This window comes from Argentina anserina, chromosome 4, assembly GCF_933775445.1.
Source record: "Argentina anserina chromosome 4, drPotAnse1.1, whole genome shotgun sequence".
NCBI classification, from domain to species: domain Eukaryota; kingdom Viridiplantae; phylum Streptophyta; class Magnoliopsida; order Rosales; family Rosaceae; genus Argentina; species Argentina anserina.
The window spans coordinates 21,114,580-21,132,084 of record NC_065875.1 but is presented as its reverse complement, the minus strand read 5'-3'; the positions used below and the strand labels follow the sequence as shown (position 1 = coordinate 21,132,084).

General features: G+C 41.1%; 1 protein-coding gene across 1 annotated transcript; it reads right to left on the bottom strand.

Moving 5' to 3' along the window:
• Positions 1-8,115: 8,115 nt before the first annotated feature.
• On the bottom strand, positions 8,116-16,512 carry LOC126792677 (trans-Golgi network-localized SYP41-interacting protein 1). The gene is made up of 8 exons (XM_050519132.1): positions 16,151-16,512; positions 15,887-16,039; positions 11,595-15,722; positions 10,254-11,118; positions 9,512-10,164; positions 9,001-9,148; positions 8,815-8,896; positions 8,116-8,498 (listed from the first exon to the last, which is right to left on the bottom strand). Exons 1-8 carry the CDS (start codon positions 16,265-16,267, stop codon positions 8,393-8,395), a joined length of 6,252 nt encoding a protein of 2,083 aa, XP_050375089.1. The 5' UTR covers positions 16,268-16,512; the 3' UTR covers positions 8,116-8,392.
• Between the last annotated feature and the right edge of the window lie 993 nt (positions 16,513-17,505).

Genomic DNA, 17,505 nt, shown 5'->3' with positions numbered 1-17,505 from the left:
TTAGGCTCGATTTTAGTCCAAAGTCCAAAATCGGCAATAATAGATATCTAAAATGGGTCTCATGTACTCGTGTTACCTTCCACACCACAACTAAACTTGTAAGTCTCAAACATAGCTTAGGTCTACGTGGATTGTGTGTTGTGCTCAATTTACGGTTGTTTTATATTAAGCTTGACGTGGCTTTAAGACTATTGACCCGGATATTTGTATGTCAAGCTTTATTTTGGGCTTGTGGAAAAACAGATATCAACATTAGGTTACAAGCAACACATAACTTTTGATTTATACTTCTTATTTTCATCAAGAGTTCTTAATTTCTTGATATTAGATGTTATTTACCATAATGTCTATAGTTCTTTCTGACCCTTATTTATTTTATTTTCTTGCATCAAAATAAATTGTACATGTTAGGTAATTTGATTACCATTGTACTAGCTATATTTTCTCTTATAATCTCAGTCAACAAGGAAAAAAAATTCAAGCCCACCCCACCTATAAATCCTGGATCCGCCCTGATACAATGATAAAAAGACTCACAATGGCTCTGGTGTATATATATTGATCATTAATTCATTCTTATTATTTCTGGATGGATGGTTCAGATTCTAGCTGAGATTTGCTCATGATGTAATAATTATGCCCTCTTGTATTGGCAGAACTTCATACTAAAATTCATTTTCATTAAACTTCTGAATCTACTGAGTATGAATATTTTTGATTAATATTTGATGACTAAACATTACAGTAAATCAATAATATATAAAGATGCATTTTACACAACTACAACAAAATTATTTAGACTAAAAAGTAAATTACATCTACAATTGGCTCGAGGCCAAAACACCAAAAACTTTAGAAATTAATCACAGTTTGCCTGTTTGCAGGAGCAATACATTGCCACAATGAGCGGTACGATTCGATCTTGGTATCGTCAACACCAAGGGCTGCCCAAAATACGAATACACAAAAGCTACCTCAACAGACTTCTCAACCAGAGTCTCCACAATAGTGTTGCTAATGGCAGGTACTAGTGCATCAAATGCTTGCCCTCCATGTTGAATGCTTTGTTTTACATGATCAAGTATATCGCCAGGACATGATGAAAGGAGCTCAAGTACATGATCAAGAAACTCACCACAAATCCTTGTGCGAAGTAAATTGATATCATATAGGGTCGTTCTCGGTAGTTTCATTGCTAATAACCTTCTTTTTAACACATCTCCCTAACAAGACATTTCCCGATGAAATCTTCTCTCATTTCGGTCGCCGGACCGGCATAAGGGGACCCAACTCAACCAGATGCCAAGCTGACATGACCTGCTACATGCACGTTTTTCCACATCGGGAATAGGGAATTGCACTTCTCCCAATGCACCTATAAAGACCCGTCATATATCTCCTAAAAAATGTAACGTATTCCTAAGTCTTTAACTCTTGAACTTGAATTCTGCACCAGATACTAACTTAGGCTTCAGAGAGTCAAAGACCAGCTCACCACTGACCCTTTGACTTAACATTTTGTGTGTGCATATCTCATTGAGCTGACATATTGGAATACAGGCTAAGAGGCGCAGGATCCCCCGGATTCAACACCGGTAACATTTGGCGCTAGAATGAGGGTGCTCGTCAGCATGACTCTTCCAGTTCTACAATGGTCACCCTGAACGAAAATGAGAATTATCCATCTCTTCCTTCGGAGGGCAACATACTTACCACAACAGAAGAGCCGTCTTGGGTCTCGTTCACCGATCCCATAACGACTCTGGAAATAACACTCTAGGATCTTGCGAAACTTCAGGCCGAAAGAGAGGAGGAGCAACGAGTCACCCGGGCCGCCCTAGCGCAGATATTAGAGCTTGAAAATGAGTAATTACTCTTCTGAACCACTCTCGAGAGTCACTTCGACACAAATGCAACTTTAGAAGCCGCGCACTAGCGGTTCCTCACTCCGAGTACACGGATGTCGGCCGCGATAGTAACACCTGATGCGCTGCTACGCTTCGGGCCGTCACGCCCAACGGTGCATATCTCCCAACTTTTGATCTCTGAAATACTGGTTGACCACCACCTCCACCGCGGTATATAGAGGGGTTGGAACCAGGGAATCCCGGGACAACCCAAAACTCCAACCAATGGCTAGGCTCTGATACCAGCTACTTTTAGGATCTAACCAATGCTCAAAATATTTAGTGGTTTTTTATCTTCTTCAAAAGTTTCTTGAAGTACTGCAAATTCTTTTCTTGTGTGATAGATTTGTTGTTGGATATCGTAGATAATATCCCAATAATGTTGGGTATTTCTAGGGAGATTATTCCTAATTTTTATGAGTCTTTTTTATTTTTAATCTAGCTTCATGTAGTTCTTTATAAGAAAGTCTAGGTTATGCTAAAAAATCTAATCTGGTATCTATGAAGTTTGCTATTATGATAAAAATTAACAGTTTATCTTTGTGTTGGGACTCATCTCTTATAAGCTAATCTATCATGTAGGCCTATGAGGTCCAGTATTAAACTATATATGTATTTGCTATGCTTTCGGAGAGGTAATGAATGAATGAGAACTATCTAGTATTTCTTATATTTTGACTTTAGCTTTCTCTGCATTTCCTTCAATTTTCAATACAATTCAATTCCAGTTCACTGTAAATTCAATCCAGACCTTATTCTGAACCGATGACTTCCAACATTGGTATCTAGAGCCAGCCACTTTCCATGATGCGTAATCTTCACCTACAACCTCCTTCCTTACCTTACTCCACTGCTTTGGTAAACCCTCTGCACCCCCCCCCCCCAATTCTAGCTCTGCTCCATCTTCTTCCTCTACCATATCGGCAGAAACTCAGTTTTCCAACTTTCAGAACACTGTGGAATTCTTACATAATCAAAATGACCAACTGCATCTATCCTTGGAAAAACTCACTCAACAAGTCTAGGCTTCTCAGTCTGCCTTTGAGAACAAGATCTCCACCCAACTTGCTTCGTTGCAGAGCACGGTGGTAGTGGTGGCACTCTACCGTCCGTCCATACAACTCTCCCCGCAAATAGATATGTTCCTCAACATGACGTGCGAAGTCTCTACTTCCGTACCGCCCCTCTCTTGGCCGGCGATGTCGCCTCCATTTCAGTCATCCACCTGACCTTCATCCCTTATCTCCCACACTACTCCTTTACCTAACATCTCCGGCAACACCTCCACCTACTCGGTAGTCACTACCACCCTACCCACCTCCACCTCTTGGTTTTTCAAGCTCATCTATGCCCCCCTTTTGTACTCAACAGTCCTTTGCTTCACAACAAAGTCCCCCAACCTCCCCCTACCCGGTACAATTACCCTCTGCCGCACCAAGAACCACCTCATTACAAGGCACCAAAGATTGAGTGCCACGGTTTAATGGTGATGATGTTTTGGGATGGATGGCGATGGTCGAACGTTATATGCGATTCTACAATGTTCCACTCCATGAACGTGTGTATCTTGCATCCTTTCATTTGGGTCCTTCTGCATCAATTCGGATGAATGCTTTCAAACAACGCCACCCTGGTGCAACTTGGCAACAATTTGTCACGGCGTTGCTTGATCATTTTGGCACGGGCACTTCCAGCAACTTCAAGGCAGCGTTGTCGCATTTATAACAACACGGCACTGTGGATGAATTTATCTCTGAGTTCACCAAACTTTCTTGCCGAGCCCCGGATCTGGTTCCAATGTTGTGCGGTATTCTGAAGCTAGATATCCATCATGATGTGTTGGGGTTTGATCCGCGTTCGTTGGCTCATGCCCACCGATTGGCACACCGGTTTGAGACCAAGGTAAAAGGCAACAGAGTTGCAGCTCTACGATCATCCAAATCCGTACCTTGGCACGCATCTAACCGTTCAGCAATATCCCACCCACTATGTCCTATTCTTCCACCACACCCACTTCCCAGCCTGGACCACCGACAGCTCAGCCACCATACAATAAATTTCACCCAAGGTCTCCTAATCCAGCCAAACTACGTACGTTTCTGAGTGCCGAAATGTAGGAGCGGCGTGCTAAGGGTCTTTGCGACCACTGTGATGAGAAATATTCACGGGGATACATATGCAATAATCCATTTTATGCTCTAGTGGAGCCACTAACTGGTGAGGACGACGAGCTGGAATTTCATGATGCTCATCCTACTTTGGATGATCCTGAAAAAGGCAATGAAGTATTGCCACTTCATGCTATTTCAAAATCCACTTTGAGTGAGGTCCTCATATTGCAAGGCCATATTGCTGGTACACCAATGCGAGTGTTTATTGATTGTGGATCGGCGTCGAGTTTCTTAAACCCAAGCCTTGCTCGGCAACTGGGGTGTTCCATTGATGTGGGGAGCAACCATCACTTCACTTCAGCTTCCGGCCATAATCTCACTCCGGCTGGCAAGGCGAAATCCGTCACGGTCAACATTCAGTCATACACTTTCACTGACGATTTCTTGCTTCTCCCTGTGGAGGGGTGTGATTTGGTTTTAGGAGTTAAATGGTTGAGCTCACTTGGTTTCATTGGTATGCATTTTGCGGAGAAAGTGATGATATTCTTTGACAATGGACACTGCTATGTTCTTCACGGTCAAGCCGATAATGGACGGCGCCGGGATAAATCCGGCATACTTGCTTTGGTAGAGGCAGAACAAAGTCTACCACTTTTCCAACTTCTCCCCAACCCCACCAAACACATAGATCAACCTATACACTCAGCCCACCCCACCTAGGCCCAATCTATAATTACCAAGTTCAAAAGTTTATTTGACCCACCAACTGGCCTCCCTCCCTCCCTCCCGTGCTATTGACCACAAGATAACCCTGCAGCCCAATTCGGGTCCGTCCATATCGATATGCCCACTCACAAAAAAATGAGATTGAGGCCCAAGTATAGGAGATGCTTCAAGCGGGCGTAATACGACCAAGTTCTAGTCCATTTTCGTCGCCGGTTATTTTGGTGAAGAAAAAGGAGGGAACATGGTGCTTTTGTGTCGACTACTGTGAACTCAATGCCGCAACCATCAAGGATAGAATTCCGATTCCGGCCGTGGATGAGTTGTTGGATGAATTACATGGGGCTAAGTTCTTTACCAAATTGGATTTACGATCGGGGTATCACCAAATTCGGATGCCTGAGAGTGACATTGAGAAAACGGCTTTTCATACTCATGATGGACATTACGAGTTTTTGGTTATGCCGTTCGGCCTCACAAATGCGTCGTCGACATTTCAGTCTTGCATGAACGAATTGCTCAAGTCTATTAAGTTTGTCTTGGTTTTCTTTGATGATATTCTAATATATAGTGTTGATCTACAGAGTCATTTGGAGCATATCCAAATTGTATTTAAGGTGTTACAAGACAACCAGCTAAAACTGAAGTTATCCAAGTGCTCATTGATTCAAAGCTCGGTTGAGTATTTAGGCCATGTGGTGGATGCCCACGGAGTATTTATGGACCCAGAAAAGGTGCGATGCATTAAAGAATGGCCTAAACCCAAAACTCCAAAGCAATTGCGTGGCTTCTTGGGCCTTGCAAGGTACTATCGCGATTTTGTGGCAAATTTCGGCATCATTGCTCAACCATTACACAATATGCTTAAGCACAATAGCTTCACTTGGTCTCCAGTGGCTGAATCCGCCTTTATTCTTCTCAAGCAATCAGTCATTACAACCCTGGTATTAGCCTTACCAGATTTTGGGAAACCATTCACTATTGAAACAGATGCAAGCGGACTGGGGATTAGAGCAGTCCTCACCCAAGAGAAACATCCAGTGGCCTTTTTTAGTAGAGCTCTATCTCCACGCCACCAAGCTCTACCGACATATGAGCGTGAGATGCTCGCTATAATGTTTGTCGTCGACAAATGGCGACCATACTTTCTCGGCAATTCATTCACCATCTTGACATATCATCAAACTCTTAAGTACCTGCTAGATCAACGCATTTCAACACCAGCCCAACATAAATGGGTGGCCAAGCTTCTCGGCTACAACTACACAATTGAGTATAAAACAGGCAAAGCTAATGTGGTATCTGACCTCCTGTCACACAGCCATGAACTTTGTGCAATCACAACAATCTCGGCTCCAATCTTTGACAGCATTGGACTGATAGATAAAGCTTGTTTACATGACCCTGAGGCTGCGGGTATAATTCAGGCAATCAAGAATGGCACCAACACAAAGAAACATTTCACACTTCACAGTGATCGTCTATATTACAAAAGGCGGATTTATGTCCCTGCTACATCTGAATGGAGAGCTAAACTCTTACATGAGTTCCACAGTACCGTGCAGGCTGGCTACTTCGGTTACCTTCGCACCTTGACTCGATTGTCTCACAAGTTCAAATGGTCGAGCATGCGCCGTGAGGTCAAATTGTATGTTGCAGCTTGTAACCAATGTGAGAGACAGAAATATGAAGCTATACATCCGCCAGGTCTACTCCAGCCCCTTCCCATCCAATCCCATCCCAAATTTGGACATACATTTCAATGGACTTTGTAGAGGGTTTGCCCTGATCAAATGGCTTTAACTCAATTATGGTTGTGGTAGATAGGCTCTCCAAGTTTGCTCATTTCATCCCCCTCTCACACCTATTCACATCCAGCCAGATAGCAGATATCTTCATGCGAAATGTTTTAAGCTCCATGGCATGCCCAGATCAATAGTGAGTGACAGAGACCCCATATTCATCTTCCAATTTTGGCAAGCCTTCTTCCAACTCCAAGGTACATCCCTATGCCACAACTCTGCCTACCACCCCCAATCAGATGGCCAAAGTGAGGTTGTAAACAGATCGCTAGAACAGTATTTACGCAGCTTCGTACACGACAAGCCTTTGACATGGTAGGACTACCTCCACTGGGCTGAATGGTGGATCAATACCACCCATCATTCATCGATTCAAATGACTCCATTTCAGGTAGTCTATGGCTATGCTTCTCCTACAATCGACTCCTATATACATGGCACTACCACAATTGGAGCAGTGGACAAAACACTCACCAACAGAGATACCTTACTTCAAGCTTTGCATGTCAATCTTCAAACTGCCCATAATCGAATGAAGCAAATGGCTGACAAAGGGCGCACTGAGAGGGAATTCACAATTGGTGATTGGGTTTTTCTCCGTCTGCAACCATATCGCCAGTGAAGCCTCGCCAAACGCCCATTCAACAAGCTCGCACCGCACTATTATGGCCCTTTTCAGTAACTCAGCGGATTGGTACGGTGGCATATCGTTTGGCTCTCCCAGCCCACTCAAAGCTCCACCCAGTTTTCCATGTCTCGGTCTTGAAGAAAAGGATTGGGGATCATGTTCCCGTGACAAGCACCTTACCACAGTTCACTGATGAGGGAGAAATCGTTCCTGAGCCATGGCGTGTACTTGACATGGGGAGCCGGAAATTGAAGGGCAAGACAATAACCACTTGGCTGGTTCAGTGGAAAGGATTCACAAAGGATGATGCAACCTGGGAGGACGCTTATGCCATGGCAGCCAAGTACCAATCCTTGTGCGCCTCAGGACAGGCTTAATTTCAAGGGGGGTACCTGTTGGGACTCATCTCTTATAAGCTAATCTATCATGTAGGCCCATGAGGTCTAGTATTAAACTATATATGTATTTGCTATGCTTTCGGAGAGGTAATGAATGAATGAGAACTATCTAGTATTTCTTATATTTTGTCTTTAGCTTTCTCTGCATTTTCTTCAGTTTTCAATACATTTCAATTCCAGTTCACTGTAATTCAATCCAGACCTTATTCTGAACCGATGACTCCCAACACTTTGAGTATCAAGGATAGATTCAAATATTTGCAATATGTTGAATAAGTAAATTCAATTTAATAGGCCTACCATACTTTGTCAAATTTTAATCAAAGATGATTAAACTAGCATTTTTTTAGTATCTAATGGAATATTCCCAAAAAAAATAGATGGAGATCCCATATTGTTATCAAAATAAGAGTTCATGTATCATATTATTAACTTTATAAGTTTAGGTATCGCGTTGCCCTGCGCACGAGAGTTGAGATACCGTTGAAGTACTTACCCCATAAAGAAATGTCAAAACTTGAGTTATCTTTCCCCTTTAACTAGCTAGAAATAATTCACATTTAATATGTCTGCTACCCAACTAAGATTAAATTTGATGAAGTACAAGTGTGTAACATTTTCGACGGGCATAGAGCCTTTTGATTTGATTCTCTGCAATCTTAAAATGTGATTGGAGAGAAGTAATATGGGTATGGAGCATATATATGCAAAGTGGCTAAAAAAAGGGTGGGGCAAAAAAAAATTACAAATTGTCATCTATATATGATACAAATTTGCTTGCAGACCCAAATGAAGTCGAGGGGGTAATCTATCAAAGCCTTCTTTACAGAATGATGACTCCAAGCAGCCACAGATGCAAGACAAGCCAGTAGGCAATGACGCCTAGCCTAGCCCTTGGGCGGCTCATCAAACTTCGACCACTAGATACCCTGCACATAGAGATCATAAGCAACTTAGGGTTCAGGTATATCCAAATATGCAGCCTAATCCAACTTATGCTGTAAACAAGACCATGACCCAATCCCGCAGCCAGGCCAATCAAACTCGTTTCCATTAGAAGGGTGGTGGACAGCATTGATCAAAGACAGCCAAATATATTGCTCTCAGGGACTTTTCCTCTAATATGGTTGGTTCCAAAAGAATTAGCATTAATTTTATATGTTGAGGGAAAGAAAAAGATGACAACCCTTGTCTGACATTTTCCACCCTACCCTTTTCTTTTTTGATACAAGTTTAGGACTTTACCAAATTCCATCAATTCGATCTGCAATCAACTTTCCTTGTCTTGGAATGATACCAGATGCATTGAGAGACTTGAATACATGGCCTGAGAAATGGGATCAAAAAGAAAAACAAGAAGGAAACAGATAAGTTACCAGATTTTAAAGCAACTAGAAATTAGAGATGGCAGTTAAATTCTAGACTTCGAACCTTTGTCCTCGTCAGTTTCTTCAGTGCTGATTAATCGAGTAGATTCAGGATCAATATCAATAGCAAGATGGTCAGTAGAACCCTTTCGCATTGTGCGCACGTGAGCTGCTGATGGGACAGGGGATATCGTTTTGCTTCCAAGTGATCCCTAAATAATTATTGAAATACAATAGCAGCTTCAGTCCTAACATCTTTCCAACAAAGAATCACTCCTAACATTACAAATATATTGAAACAAACCGACTAACGCTATCCATCTTTAAAGCACATTTTCACAGCATGCAACTGAGAGTAAGCATCTTAATGAGCCAAAACTGCATTCGCCTCTGGTAGTTTAAGTATATGTAATTTCTACCATAAACCACTCAACTTAACAGGAAACACTTGTATCACATATCACTAGTCAAAACTCCATTCGCCAATGGAAAGTGTATAATATTTTTCATAAAACACTCAATAGGAATCTATACAACAATGCAGAAAGAAGTAAGCGATAATTAATACTACTTACCACATCCTCAATTTCAGATATTTCTGAACCAGTAGGCACGGAAGGTGCTTCAAAGATGCTCCTTTCCTGGACAATCTCTGGCTGAGCAACCCTTCCCTGAGCTGAAACTTCAAGTATATTAACCTTGCTTGATAATTCATCCACAAGCTTTTGGCTCTCGACCAACTTAGTGCCAAGTTCCTGAGTTTTTGACTTTGAATTTTTAGTTTCCACGAGCAAAGCCATAACCTGCTTCTCTAACACTGACACAAGTCCCTTCACACCAGCAGATTTCTCATCTCCAACTAAATCATTACCTCCTGACATGTCTATAATCTTTTCCAAAGCATATATAAGCACAGACAGTTCATTTTTCATCTTCTCAGTATCTTGTTCGTATCTGACATAACTTTCCACTTCTTCCCTTAGATGCTTTATCTCAAGCAATTGTGTCCCAAGTGATGACTGTAGCTCTTCTTTTTCACGAGACAGTGAATTAATCTGATGTTGAAAGTGACTAATGTTATCAATAACATGGAAGAGCTTCTCCACATAAATTGAATGATGGGTTCCTACGTCTCCTACTTCTGACTCTGGTATAGGGAATTCAATCCCTTTGATTTTGTCAAAGAGGATTTTGACTTCGGATGCTGATAGGAGGAAGTCTTCATTCTCTGAAACGCAAAATGTGAGCAAATATCAGAAGAGCCTAAGACCCTAAGTAGATATGTTCATATAAGGAAAAGCAAAGAGAGGTATTCACCTTGTTCTTTCAATGACAACCGAGTGTGCAGTGATGAAAGTTCTGCCTCCCTTTCCTTCAATATATCCTCTTTCCCTTGATAATCCTCTAGTTTAAGCTTCAGATCAGTGCAAGAACTTTCTAACATTTCTATATCCGCCTCCAATTTGTAGATCCTGTCTTGTCTTAGATCCCTTTCTTCAATGAATTTTTCAGAAGTAGTTCTAGCTTCTTTCAGTTCATTCTGCAAATTTTCAATTGTAGATGCCGCCACTCCACTTGTGATCTCAAACTGTCTAATCAAAGCTTGAACATTTTTGCAAGCAACTGACAACATTCCTGCTGTTTTACTATGTTTGCTGCCATCAATACCTTGCTCTTGTGTTTCTGTGGTTTCTCCATCAGTTGCTCCTGTTTCTTGTGGCGGATTATCTCTCAATTCCTCAAGTTCAGGAACAGAGCTGAGTTTGAGTAACTTGTTCTTAGCTTCAAATTGCAGTTCTCTGGTGGCATCAGTACAAGCAGAGACAAGAGACTTAAGACCGCGTTCTAAAATGGCTATGGTATTCTCCTGCTCATGTTTTTCTATTTCCAGATTATTTTCTTTTTGTTTAAGAGACTCCATGTGCTCAAACATAGCTGCTACTTCGTCACTTCTTTCCTGTAAATTTCTTAACAGATTTTCAATAATCTCATCTATAATAGAAGAGAAGCGATCAAAATTTTGAGAAAGAACCATGTCTCGCGACTGCAACCTTTCCACAGTCGAAGACAAATATGATGGTATATCATCACCATCTGCACCATTGACCTCAGCATTGTCCTTTTCAATACTTGCAATATTGAGAAGACCATCTGAAAAAGATTTCGTCACATATGAATCTTCCTGAAATAAGTCATGAAAGGAGGTCATTAGACCTGAGCACTATGAAAAAAAATAAACAAAACAGAAGAAAAATTGTGTTACACTATTTCCTAGACAGCTAGACATTATAGAGGATATGTGAATGCAAAGACAAACATAGGAGAAGAGTGTTTTAACATACAATAAGTTCTTATAGATAATAAGTGCAATAATCACAAAGATTTTAATTCATCAGGAACCTTTTCATGAAAATATTGAAGGACTGGACTTTATCGGAGCTCATGAGAAATTGCATGCAATCTAAGGACAGTGTTAGATATAAAGTATTAACCTCGAGATATAATAGCAAACATATCCTTCCTGGGAAGAAGTATGAAATTGGTTAACATAATGATTGAACAAAGAAAGCTCCAAAAGCAGATACATGTTGATCCCCTGGCATAGCAAGCAAAAAACTAAGAGCAAGTGAGCAGTATAAAAGAAAGCCTTATGCATACCTCTAGTACTTGGTGCCTTTGCAGCTCTAAACCCGCTGAAACACAATGGTGCCTTATATTTTTAAGAATGAGATTCATGTCCTTCAGGCTTTCAAACTTCTTCTCAAAACTTCTTTTCATTGTGGACAACATAGTCTTGTCCCCCATCAGCATTTGAAGATTATCAAGGTGACTATTGAGCTCTAAGGACCTGTCTGTGCTGCCATTAGTTCCAGACAACTCCTCACTGGCAGCATTTAACTTGGAATTGAGTGTTAATATTTCCTCTTCAGCATTTTTCTTTCCAGTTTCAAGTTCAGATATATCATTTCCTGCCTTCAACAGTGCTTCTTCCAGTGATTTTATAGTTGAACTGGTATCTGCAAGCTTGTTATCCTGTAATGTAACTTCCTCGTGCAGTTTCTTTAGCTCAGCCTCTAAATTGGATCTGCTGATTTGAGCATCATTGTTTTGTTCAGTAAGTACAGAAACGTTGGCCTGAACCTGAGATAGAGCAACTTCAAGTGACTTTATAGTCTCGTAGGCATCTGATAGTTTGCTCGTCTGTATATCATATTCCACTTTCACTTTTTCTAGCTCTGCATCTGCAGTGGCTCTACTGACTACAGCCCCCTCTTTTTCACTGACAAGAACAGCTAAATTATTTTCTGCAAGTGATAATGCCTCTTCTAGGGACTTTTTAGCTGCAGAAACCTCACTAAACTTGCTAGCCTGGGAAACAGCTTCTTCTAATGCTCTCTGTAACTCTCTTTCAACAGTGGTCTTATCGATTTCCATTTCCCTCTTTTCTTCAGCAAGTTGTGCCAAACTATTCTCTACAACAGATAATTCATTTTCCAGTGACTTTATTGTTGAATAGGCTTCTTCCAACTTGAACGCTAGATTACTTCTTTCCTCTTCTACTTTCCCCAATTCTTGCTTTGCTTGTGCCTCAGCATCCTGACATTCACTCAGATATCCTACCAGCCAGTTCACCTTCCCCAAAGGTTCTTCAAATTTGGAATCAACAGGAAGAACAATTGCATCAATTGATTTAGTTATTCTCTGTAACATGTTATTTCTCTCCAGTAACAATTGTTCATGTTGATCCCTTTGCTCCTTCATAGAAACAAGATCAGCTTCCAACTTTGGAATGCATTCTGTATCAGCAGACAAGCTATTTATCTTGTCCCTGCATTCAGACAGTGTGGATTGTTCTTTCTGTAACTCAACCCTTAGCTTCTCAATCTCTGAGTTCTTTTCTTCTACACGAAGTCTCAAGTTTTCCCGCTCTTGAAACAATCCCTTACCTTTCTTGACTGCCATAGATAACTTCTCCCTTATCATAGCATTCTTCTCTTCTGACCGTTCAATATCTCTCTGTAGGGACCCTTTTTCCTCTTTTAATTCCTCAACCTGTTGAGATACAACCCGCAACTCCTCTGACAGTCTATTCACATCAGATTTCACCAGCATTTCCTCTTCTAGAATGTTCTGACAGAGCATCAACTCCTGATCTGTTACGTATAAATGGCTTTGAATTGTTTCAAATAGCTCAACATTGATACTTGAAGAATCAAGTGAGGCACTACTCTGTTCTTTTATCTTTTGAGCACATCTATCTACGAGTGTGGCAATGTCTGAGGAAAGCTGATACACATCCTCACTGTCGGTCATAATTCCAGAGACAGCAAGTAAATATTTGACCATCTCAGCCTTCTCTGAAGAGACTTGACGCTCTTTCTCAACAATCTCTTTGTACTTCAATGTTAGATTGTCCAACTCTACTTGGAGATATTCCTTCGCCTGCATTTCAGCTGAAATCAAAGCATTTAACTGTTCAAATGAAGCACTGCTCTGTTCTTTAATCTTCCCAATACATGTGCTAACAAATGTCCCAATGTCTGAGGAAATCTGAGCGACATCCTCATTGTCCATCTCAATTCCAGAGACATCAAGTAACATTTTGACCATCTCAGCATTCACAGTAGATACTTGGCTCTCCTTCTCAACTATCTCTTTGTACTTTGATGTTAAACTGTTCAACTCAGCTTGGAGAACTTCATTTGCCTGCATGTCAGCTGAAACTGAAGCAGAGCTCTGTTCTTTTATCTTTTGAGCACATCTATCTACGAGTGTGGCAATGTCTGGGGAAAGCTGATACACATCCTCACTGTCGGTCATAATTCCAGAGACATCAAGTAAATATTTGACCATCTCAGCCTTCTCTGAAGAGACTTGACGCTCTTTCTCAACAATCTCTTTGTACTTCAATGTTAGATTGTCCAACTCTACTTGGAGATATTCCTTCGCCTGCATTTCAGCTGAAATCAAAGCATTTAACTGTTCAAATGAAGCACTGCTCTGTTCTTTAATCTTCCCAATACAGGTGTTAACAAATGTCCCAATGTCTGAGGAAATCTGGGAGACATCCTCATTGTCCATCACAATTCCAGAGACATCAAGTAACATTTTGACCATCTCAGCATTCTCTGAAGATACTTGACTCTCCTTTCCAACTACCTCTTCGTACTTTGATGTAAGACTGGCCACCTCCGCTTGGAGAACTTCCTTTGCCTGCATGTCAGCTGAAACTGAAGCAGAGCTCTGTTCTTTTATCTTCCCAATACATGTATCAATGAGTGTGGCAATGTCTGCAGAAAGTTGAGACACATCTTCATCAGCCATTACAATTCCAGAGGCATCAAGTAACGTTCTGACCATCTGAGATTTCTCTAAAGACACTTGATGTTCTTTCTTTATAATATCATTGTATTCCAATGTTATGTTGTCCAACTCTGCTTGGAGATGCTCCTTTGCCTGAGACTCAGCTGAAAGTGATTCAGTTAACTGGTCAATATTTTTATGAGCCACTTCTTTAGTTGCAGTAATTTCATTGCGCAGCACAAGCACTTCCTCATTGGCCTGAGAATATGATTCCCAGAGCCAGTTTACTTGAGATCCCAAACTAGAAGACAAAATAACTTCTGGCAGACCCAAACCATACATAGCCTCTTTCAAGGTTTGGAATTCCATAGAAATTTCCTTGAGTTTAACACTTTCATCTACAAGCCATCGAAGTCTCTCCACAATATCCATAGATTGAAGATCTTCAGGTACACCAGTCTGAAACAACATTTCTTCAAGTTTTTGAAGTTTTAAATTATTTTCGGAAAGTGTTTCTTGCAGTGCTGCAATTGAGTTTTCACTCCTAACCAATTCCTCCTTGCTTAATTCAGCAGCTTCAAGAGCATTTGACTTCTCTTGCAATTCAATCCTACACTTCTCCAGCTCGCTCATTTTTTCAGCAATGGAATGCTTCAATGAGTCTCTCTGCTGAACCAATCCTTTGCCTTTCTGCACAGCTATAGTAAGCTTCTCTCTAGTATTAGTGCACCTATTCTTCTCCTGCTCCAGCTCCATTCTTGTTTGATTAAGTTCGGCATTCACCCTTTCACCTATAGCTCTCTGCTTGTCAAGTTCTTCAGCCAATTTCCTATTCCCATCTTCTAGATGATTCGATCTTTCAACAAATTCTGCCTCCTTTCTTCTAAGCTCAAGTAACTCATCACGAGCAGCAGCGAAAATTCCACCCACCTCCTGTGAACTATAATCTAATCCCGTCTCAGCCAAACACTGTCTGAACTGTTCAATTTCAGAAAGCATCCGGTTGTAATTCTCAATCAACATAAAATTGCCATTCTCAACATGCACTAGCTTTCCAGCAATAGTATCATCCCGCAGTTCTGGCTGACCAACTACACCGCTGAGCGAAGCCAACATCCTATTTGCCAGAGCGTCAAAATACGCATCCTTCTCATGATGACCCTCGGACAAGAACTTCACATTGGCATTCAGACCCTCGATCTCTTGATCCTTCATACACACAACTCCATCGAGCTCCCTCACCCTGGCCTCAATCTGAGCCTGTTTCTCCAAAGCCTTCTTAACACTCCCAGAACACTCCTTTATCAACTCAATCCACGGCGCATCCTTCTCCGCCACTACAGCCTTTTCTCCATTCTCTCCACTCGCAGCCTCATAACTCAAACCACCCCCATTTTCACCCACCAATGTCTGTTCATCACTCAGACCCCTGAGCTGAATCCGAAGAGCACCGACTTCTCTAACAAACGCCTCCCTCTCTTTCTACACCCCGACACATTAAAAAAATAAATAAAAACATTCAATCAAACACTACTCCGTACTCACATTTGATCAAAAACTACTTGAAACAGACAAAACTACATCAAAACTAAACATGTTACTCGAAAAGCATCGAAATGTTGGAAGTACTAAATAAAGCTATGTACCTCAAACAGGAGAGCAGAGCTTTCTTTCTCAGCAACAGCTGTATCCAGCTGAGCTCGTAAACGCTCAACATCATCGACCAAGATATCATCAGGGCAATCCTCAAACATGTCCTCCTTCCCGGACCCTGCATCCTCCAATGCTTTCTCTGATTCCTGATACAAAACCCACGATCAGAAATCAAAACTGAGAGCTGCAGCTACTACCAATTCAATCAAAATCGAAACTTGCAGCATTGCGAATTCAAGAATTCTTCTTTTGTTCACCTCGGGTTTGGTCACCGGCGAAACGACGTCGTTCCAAATCGCATTAGCATCGGCGGCAGCCGGGGAGGGCTCTGCGGAACCGTCCGGGAGCTGGCCGGAGTCCTTCTTCTCCGACATGTCAGCCGCTGCTCATAACCCAAATTGCAAATTGTGAATTGAGAAGAGATGTTATTGACCTAAAGGTCTGAGCTTTATGAATCCAGGAATGAAAATCGTATTGAGAAGAGGAAGAAGACGAACAGGTGGTTTGGGGTGAGGTGCAGGAGAGACAAGGAAGGAAGAAAAGAAGAGTGTTTGAGATTTGGTGTTGGAGATCTGTGTTGTTTACAAATGGCGTTTTACTGTCTTTTTTGCTGCATTCAGTATCGACATGCGTTTCCTTCTATGTTTTCGGTCTTTTACCTTAATCATAACAACTTTCAACTTTCTGTCTTGACTTTTTGTTTGAGTACCAAAAACTCATAAACTACGTATTTAGGTTTTCTTTCTACATGCGTTAATAAACCCGTAACATTGATCGGATGGAAGTTAGAGCGGCATATTTTATTACAAGTGTTATGTTCTTATGTTCAGGCATGTGGGTTTGCCGTCTCCACTAGGGAACGAGGTTAGGGGCGACTGGGGCGTGGCCTGGTTCACCATTTGCCGGCGATGACCGTTTAGGTAGGACCGACGTGAATAATATGTGAAGAAATGAGTGACAGCGCTCTTTTAGAAGAATAATGATATATTAAATTATAAATAATTATAATATAACATTAAAATATAATGACGAATAACATGAAAGAAATTTAATATAAATTCAAACAAAATATTGAACGAATGATGATTGAAGAAATAGTCGAGACGTGTGTGATACCACACTGTCCTTAAGACGTTTACGCCTCCTCTACCGGTGCAAGGATACTTGGCGCTTGTCTCCCATGATAAAACGACTAAACAATTCTAGGAAGTTGCATTACTAACTAGAACTCTCAACGAACTCGAAAAATACCTCTTTTGATCACCAGTGAAAAACTAAGAACACTTTGAGAGAGGGAGAGCTGATTGTGTTTGGAATGATTTTATAATAAAAGGATGGTGCCTAAATATACAGTGAGGATTTGCAATCTTCAATAAATAAAATGGTTGTTATAAGCAATAAAAGATCATAACATACATGAGTTACATATGTTACAAGCAATGATTTCAATATGTTACAAACTTCTCCATAACACACAATAACGTTTTCAGTTATAGTTGTTACAAAAAGAAAAATTTGAACAGTCAAGAGAAGTTGAAACATCCAAAAAGAATTTTCGGAAATGCAAAAAAAATCTGCGTTTCGACCCTCAATTCAGTGTTGCATTGTGTCC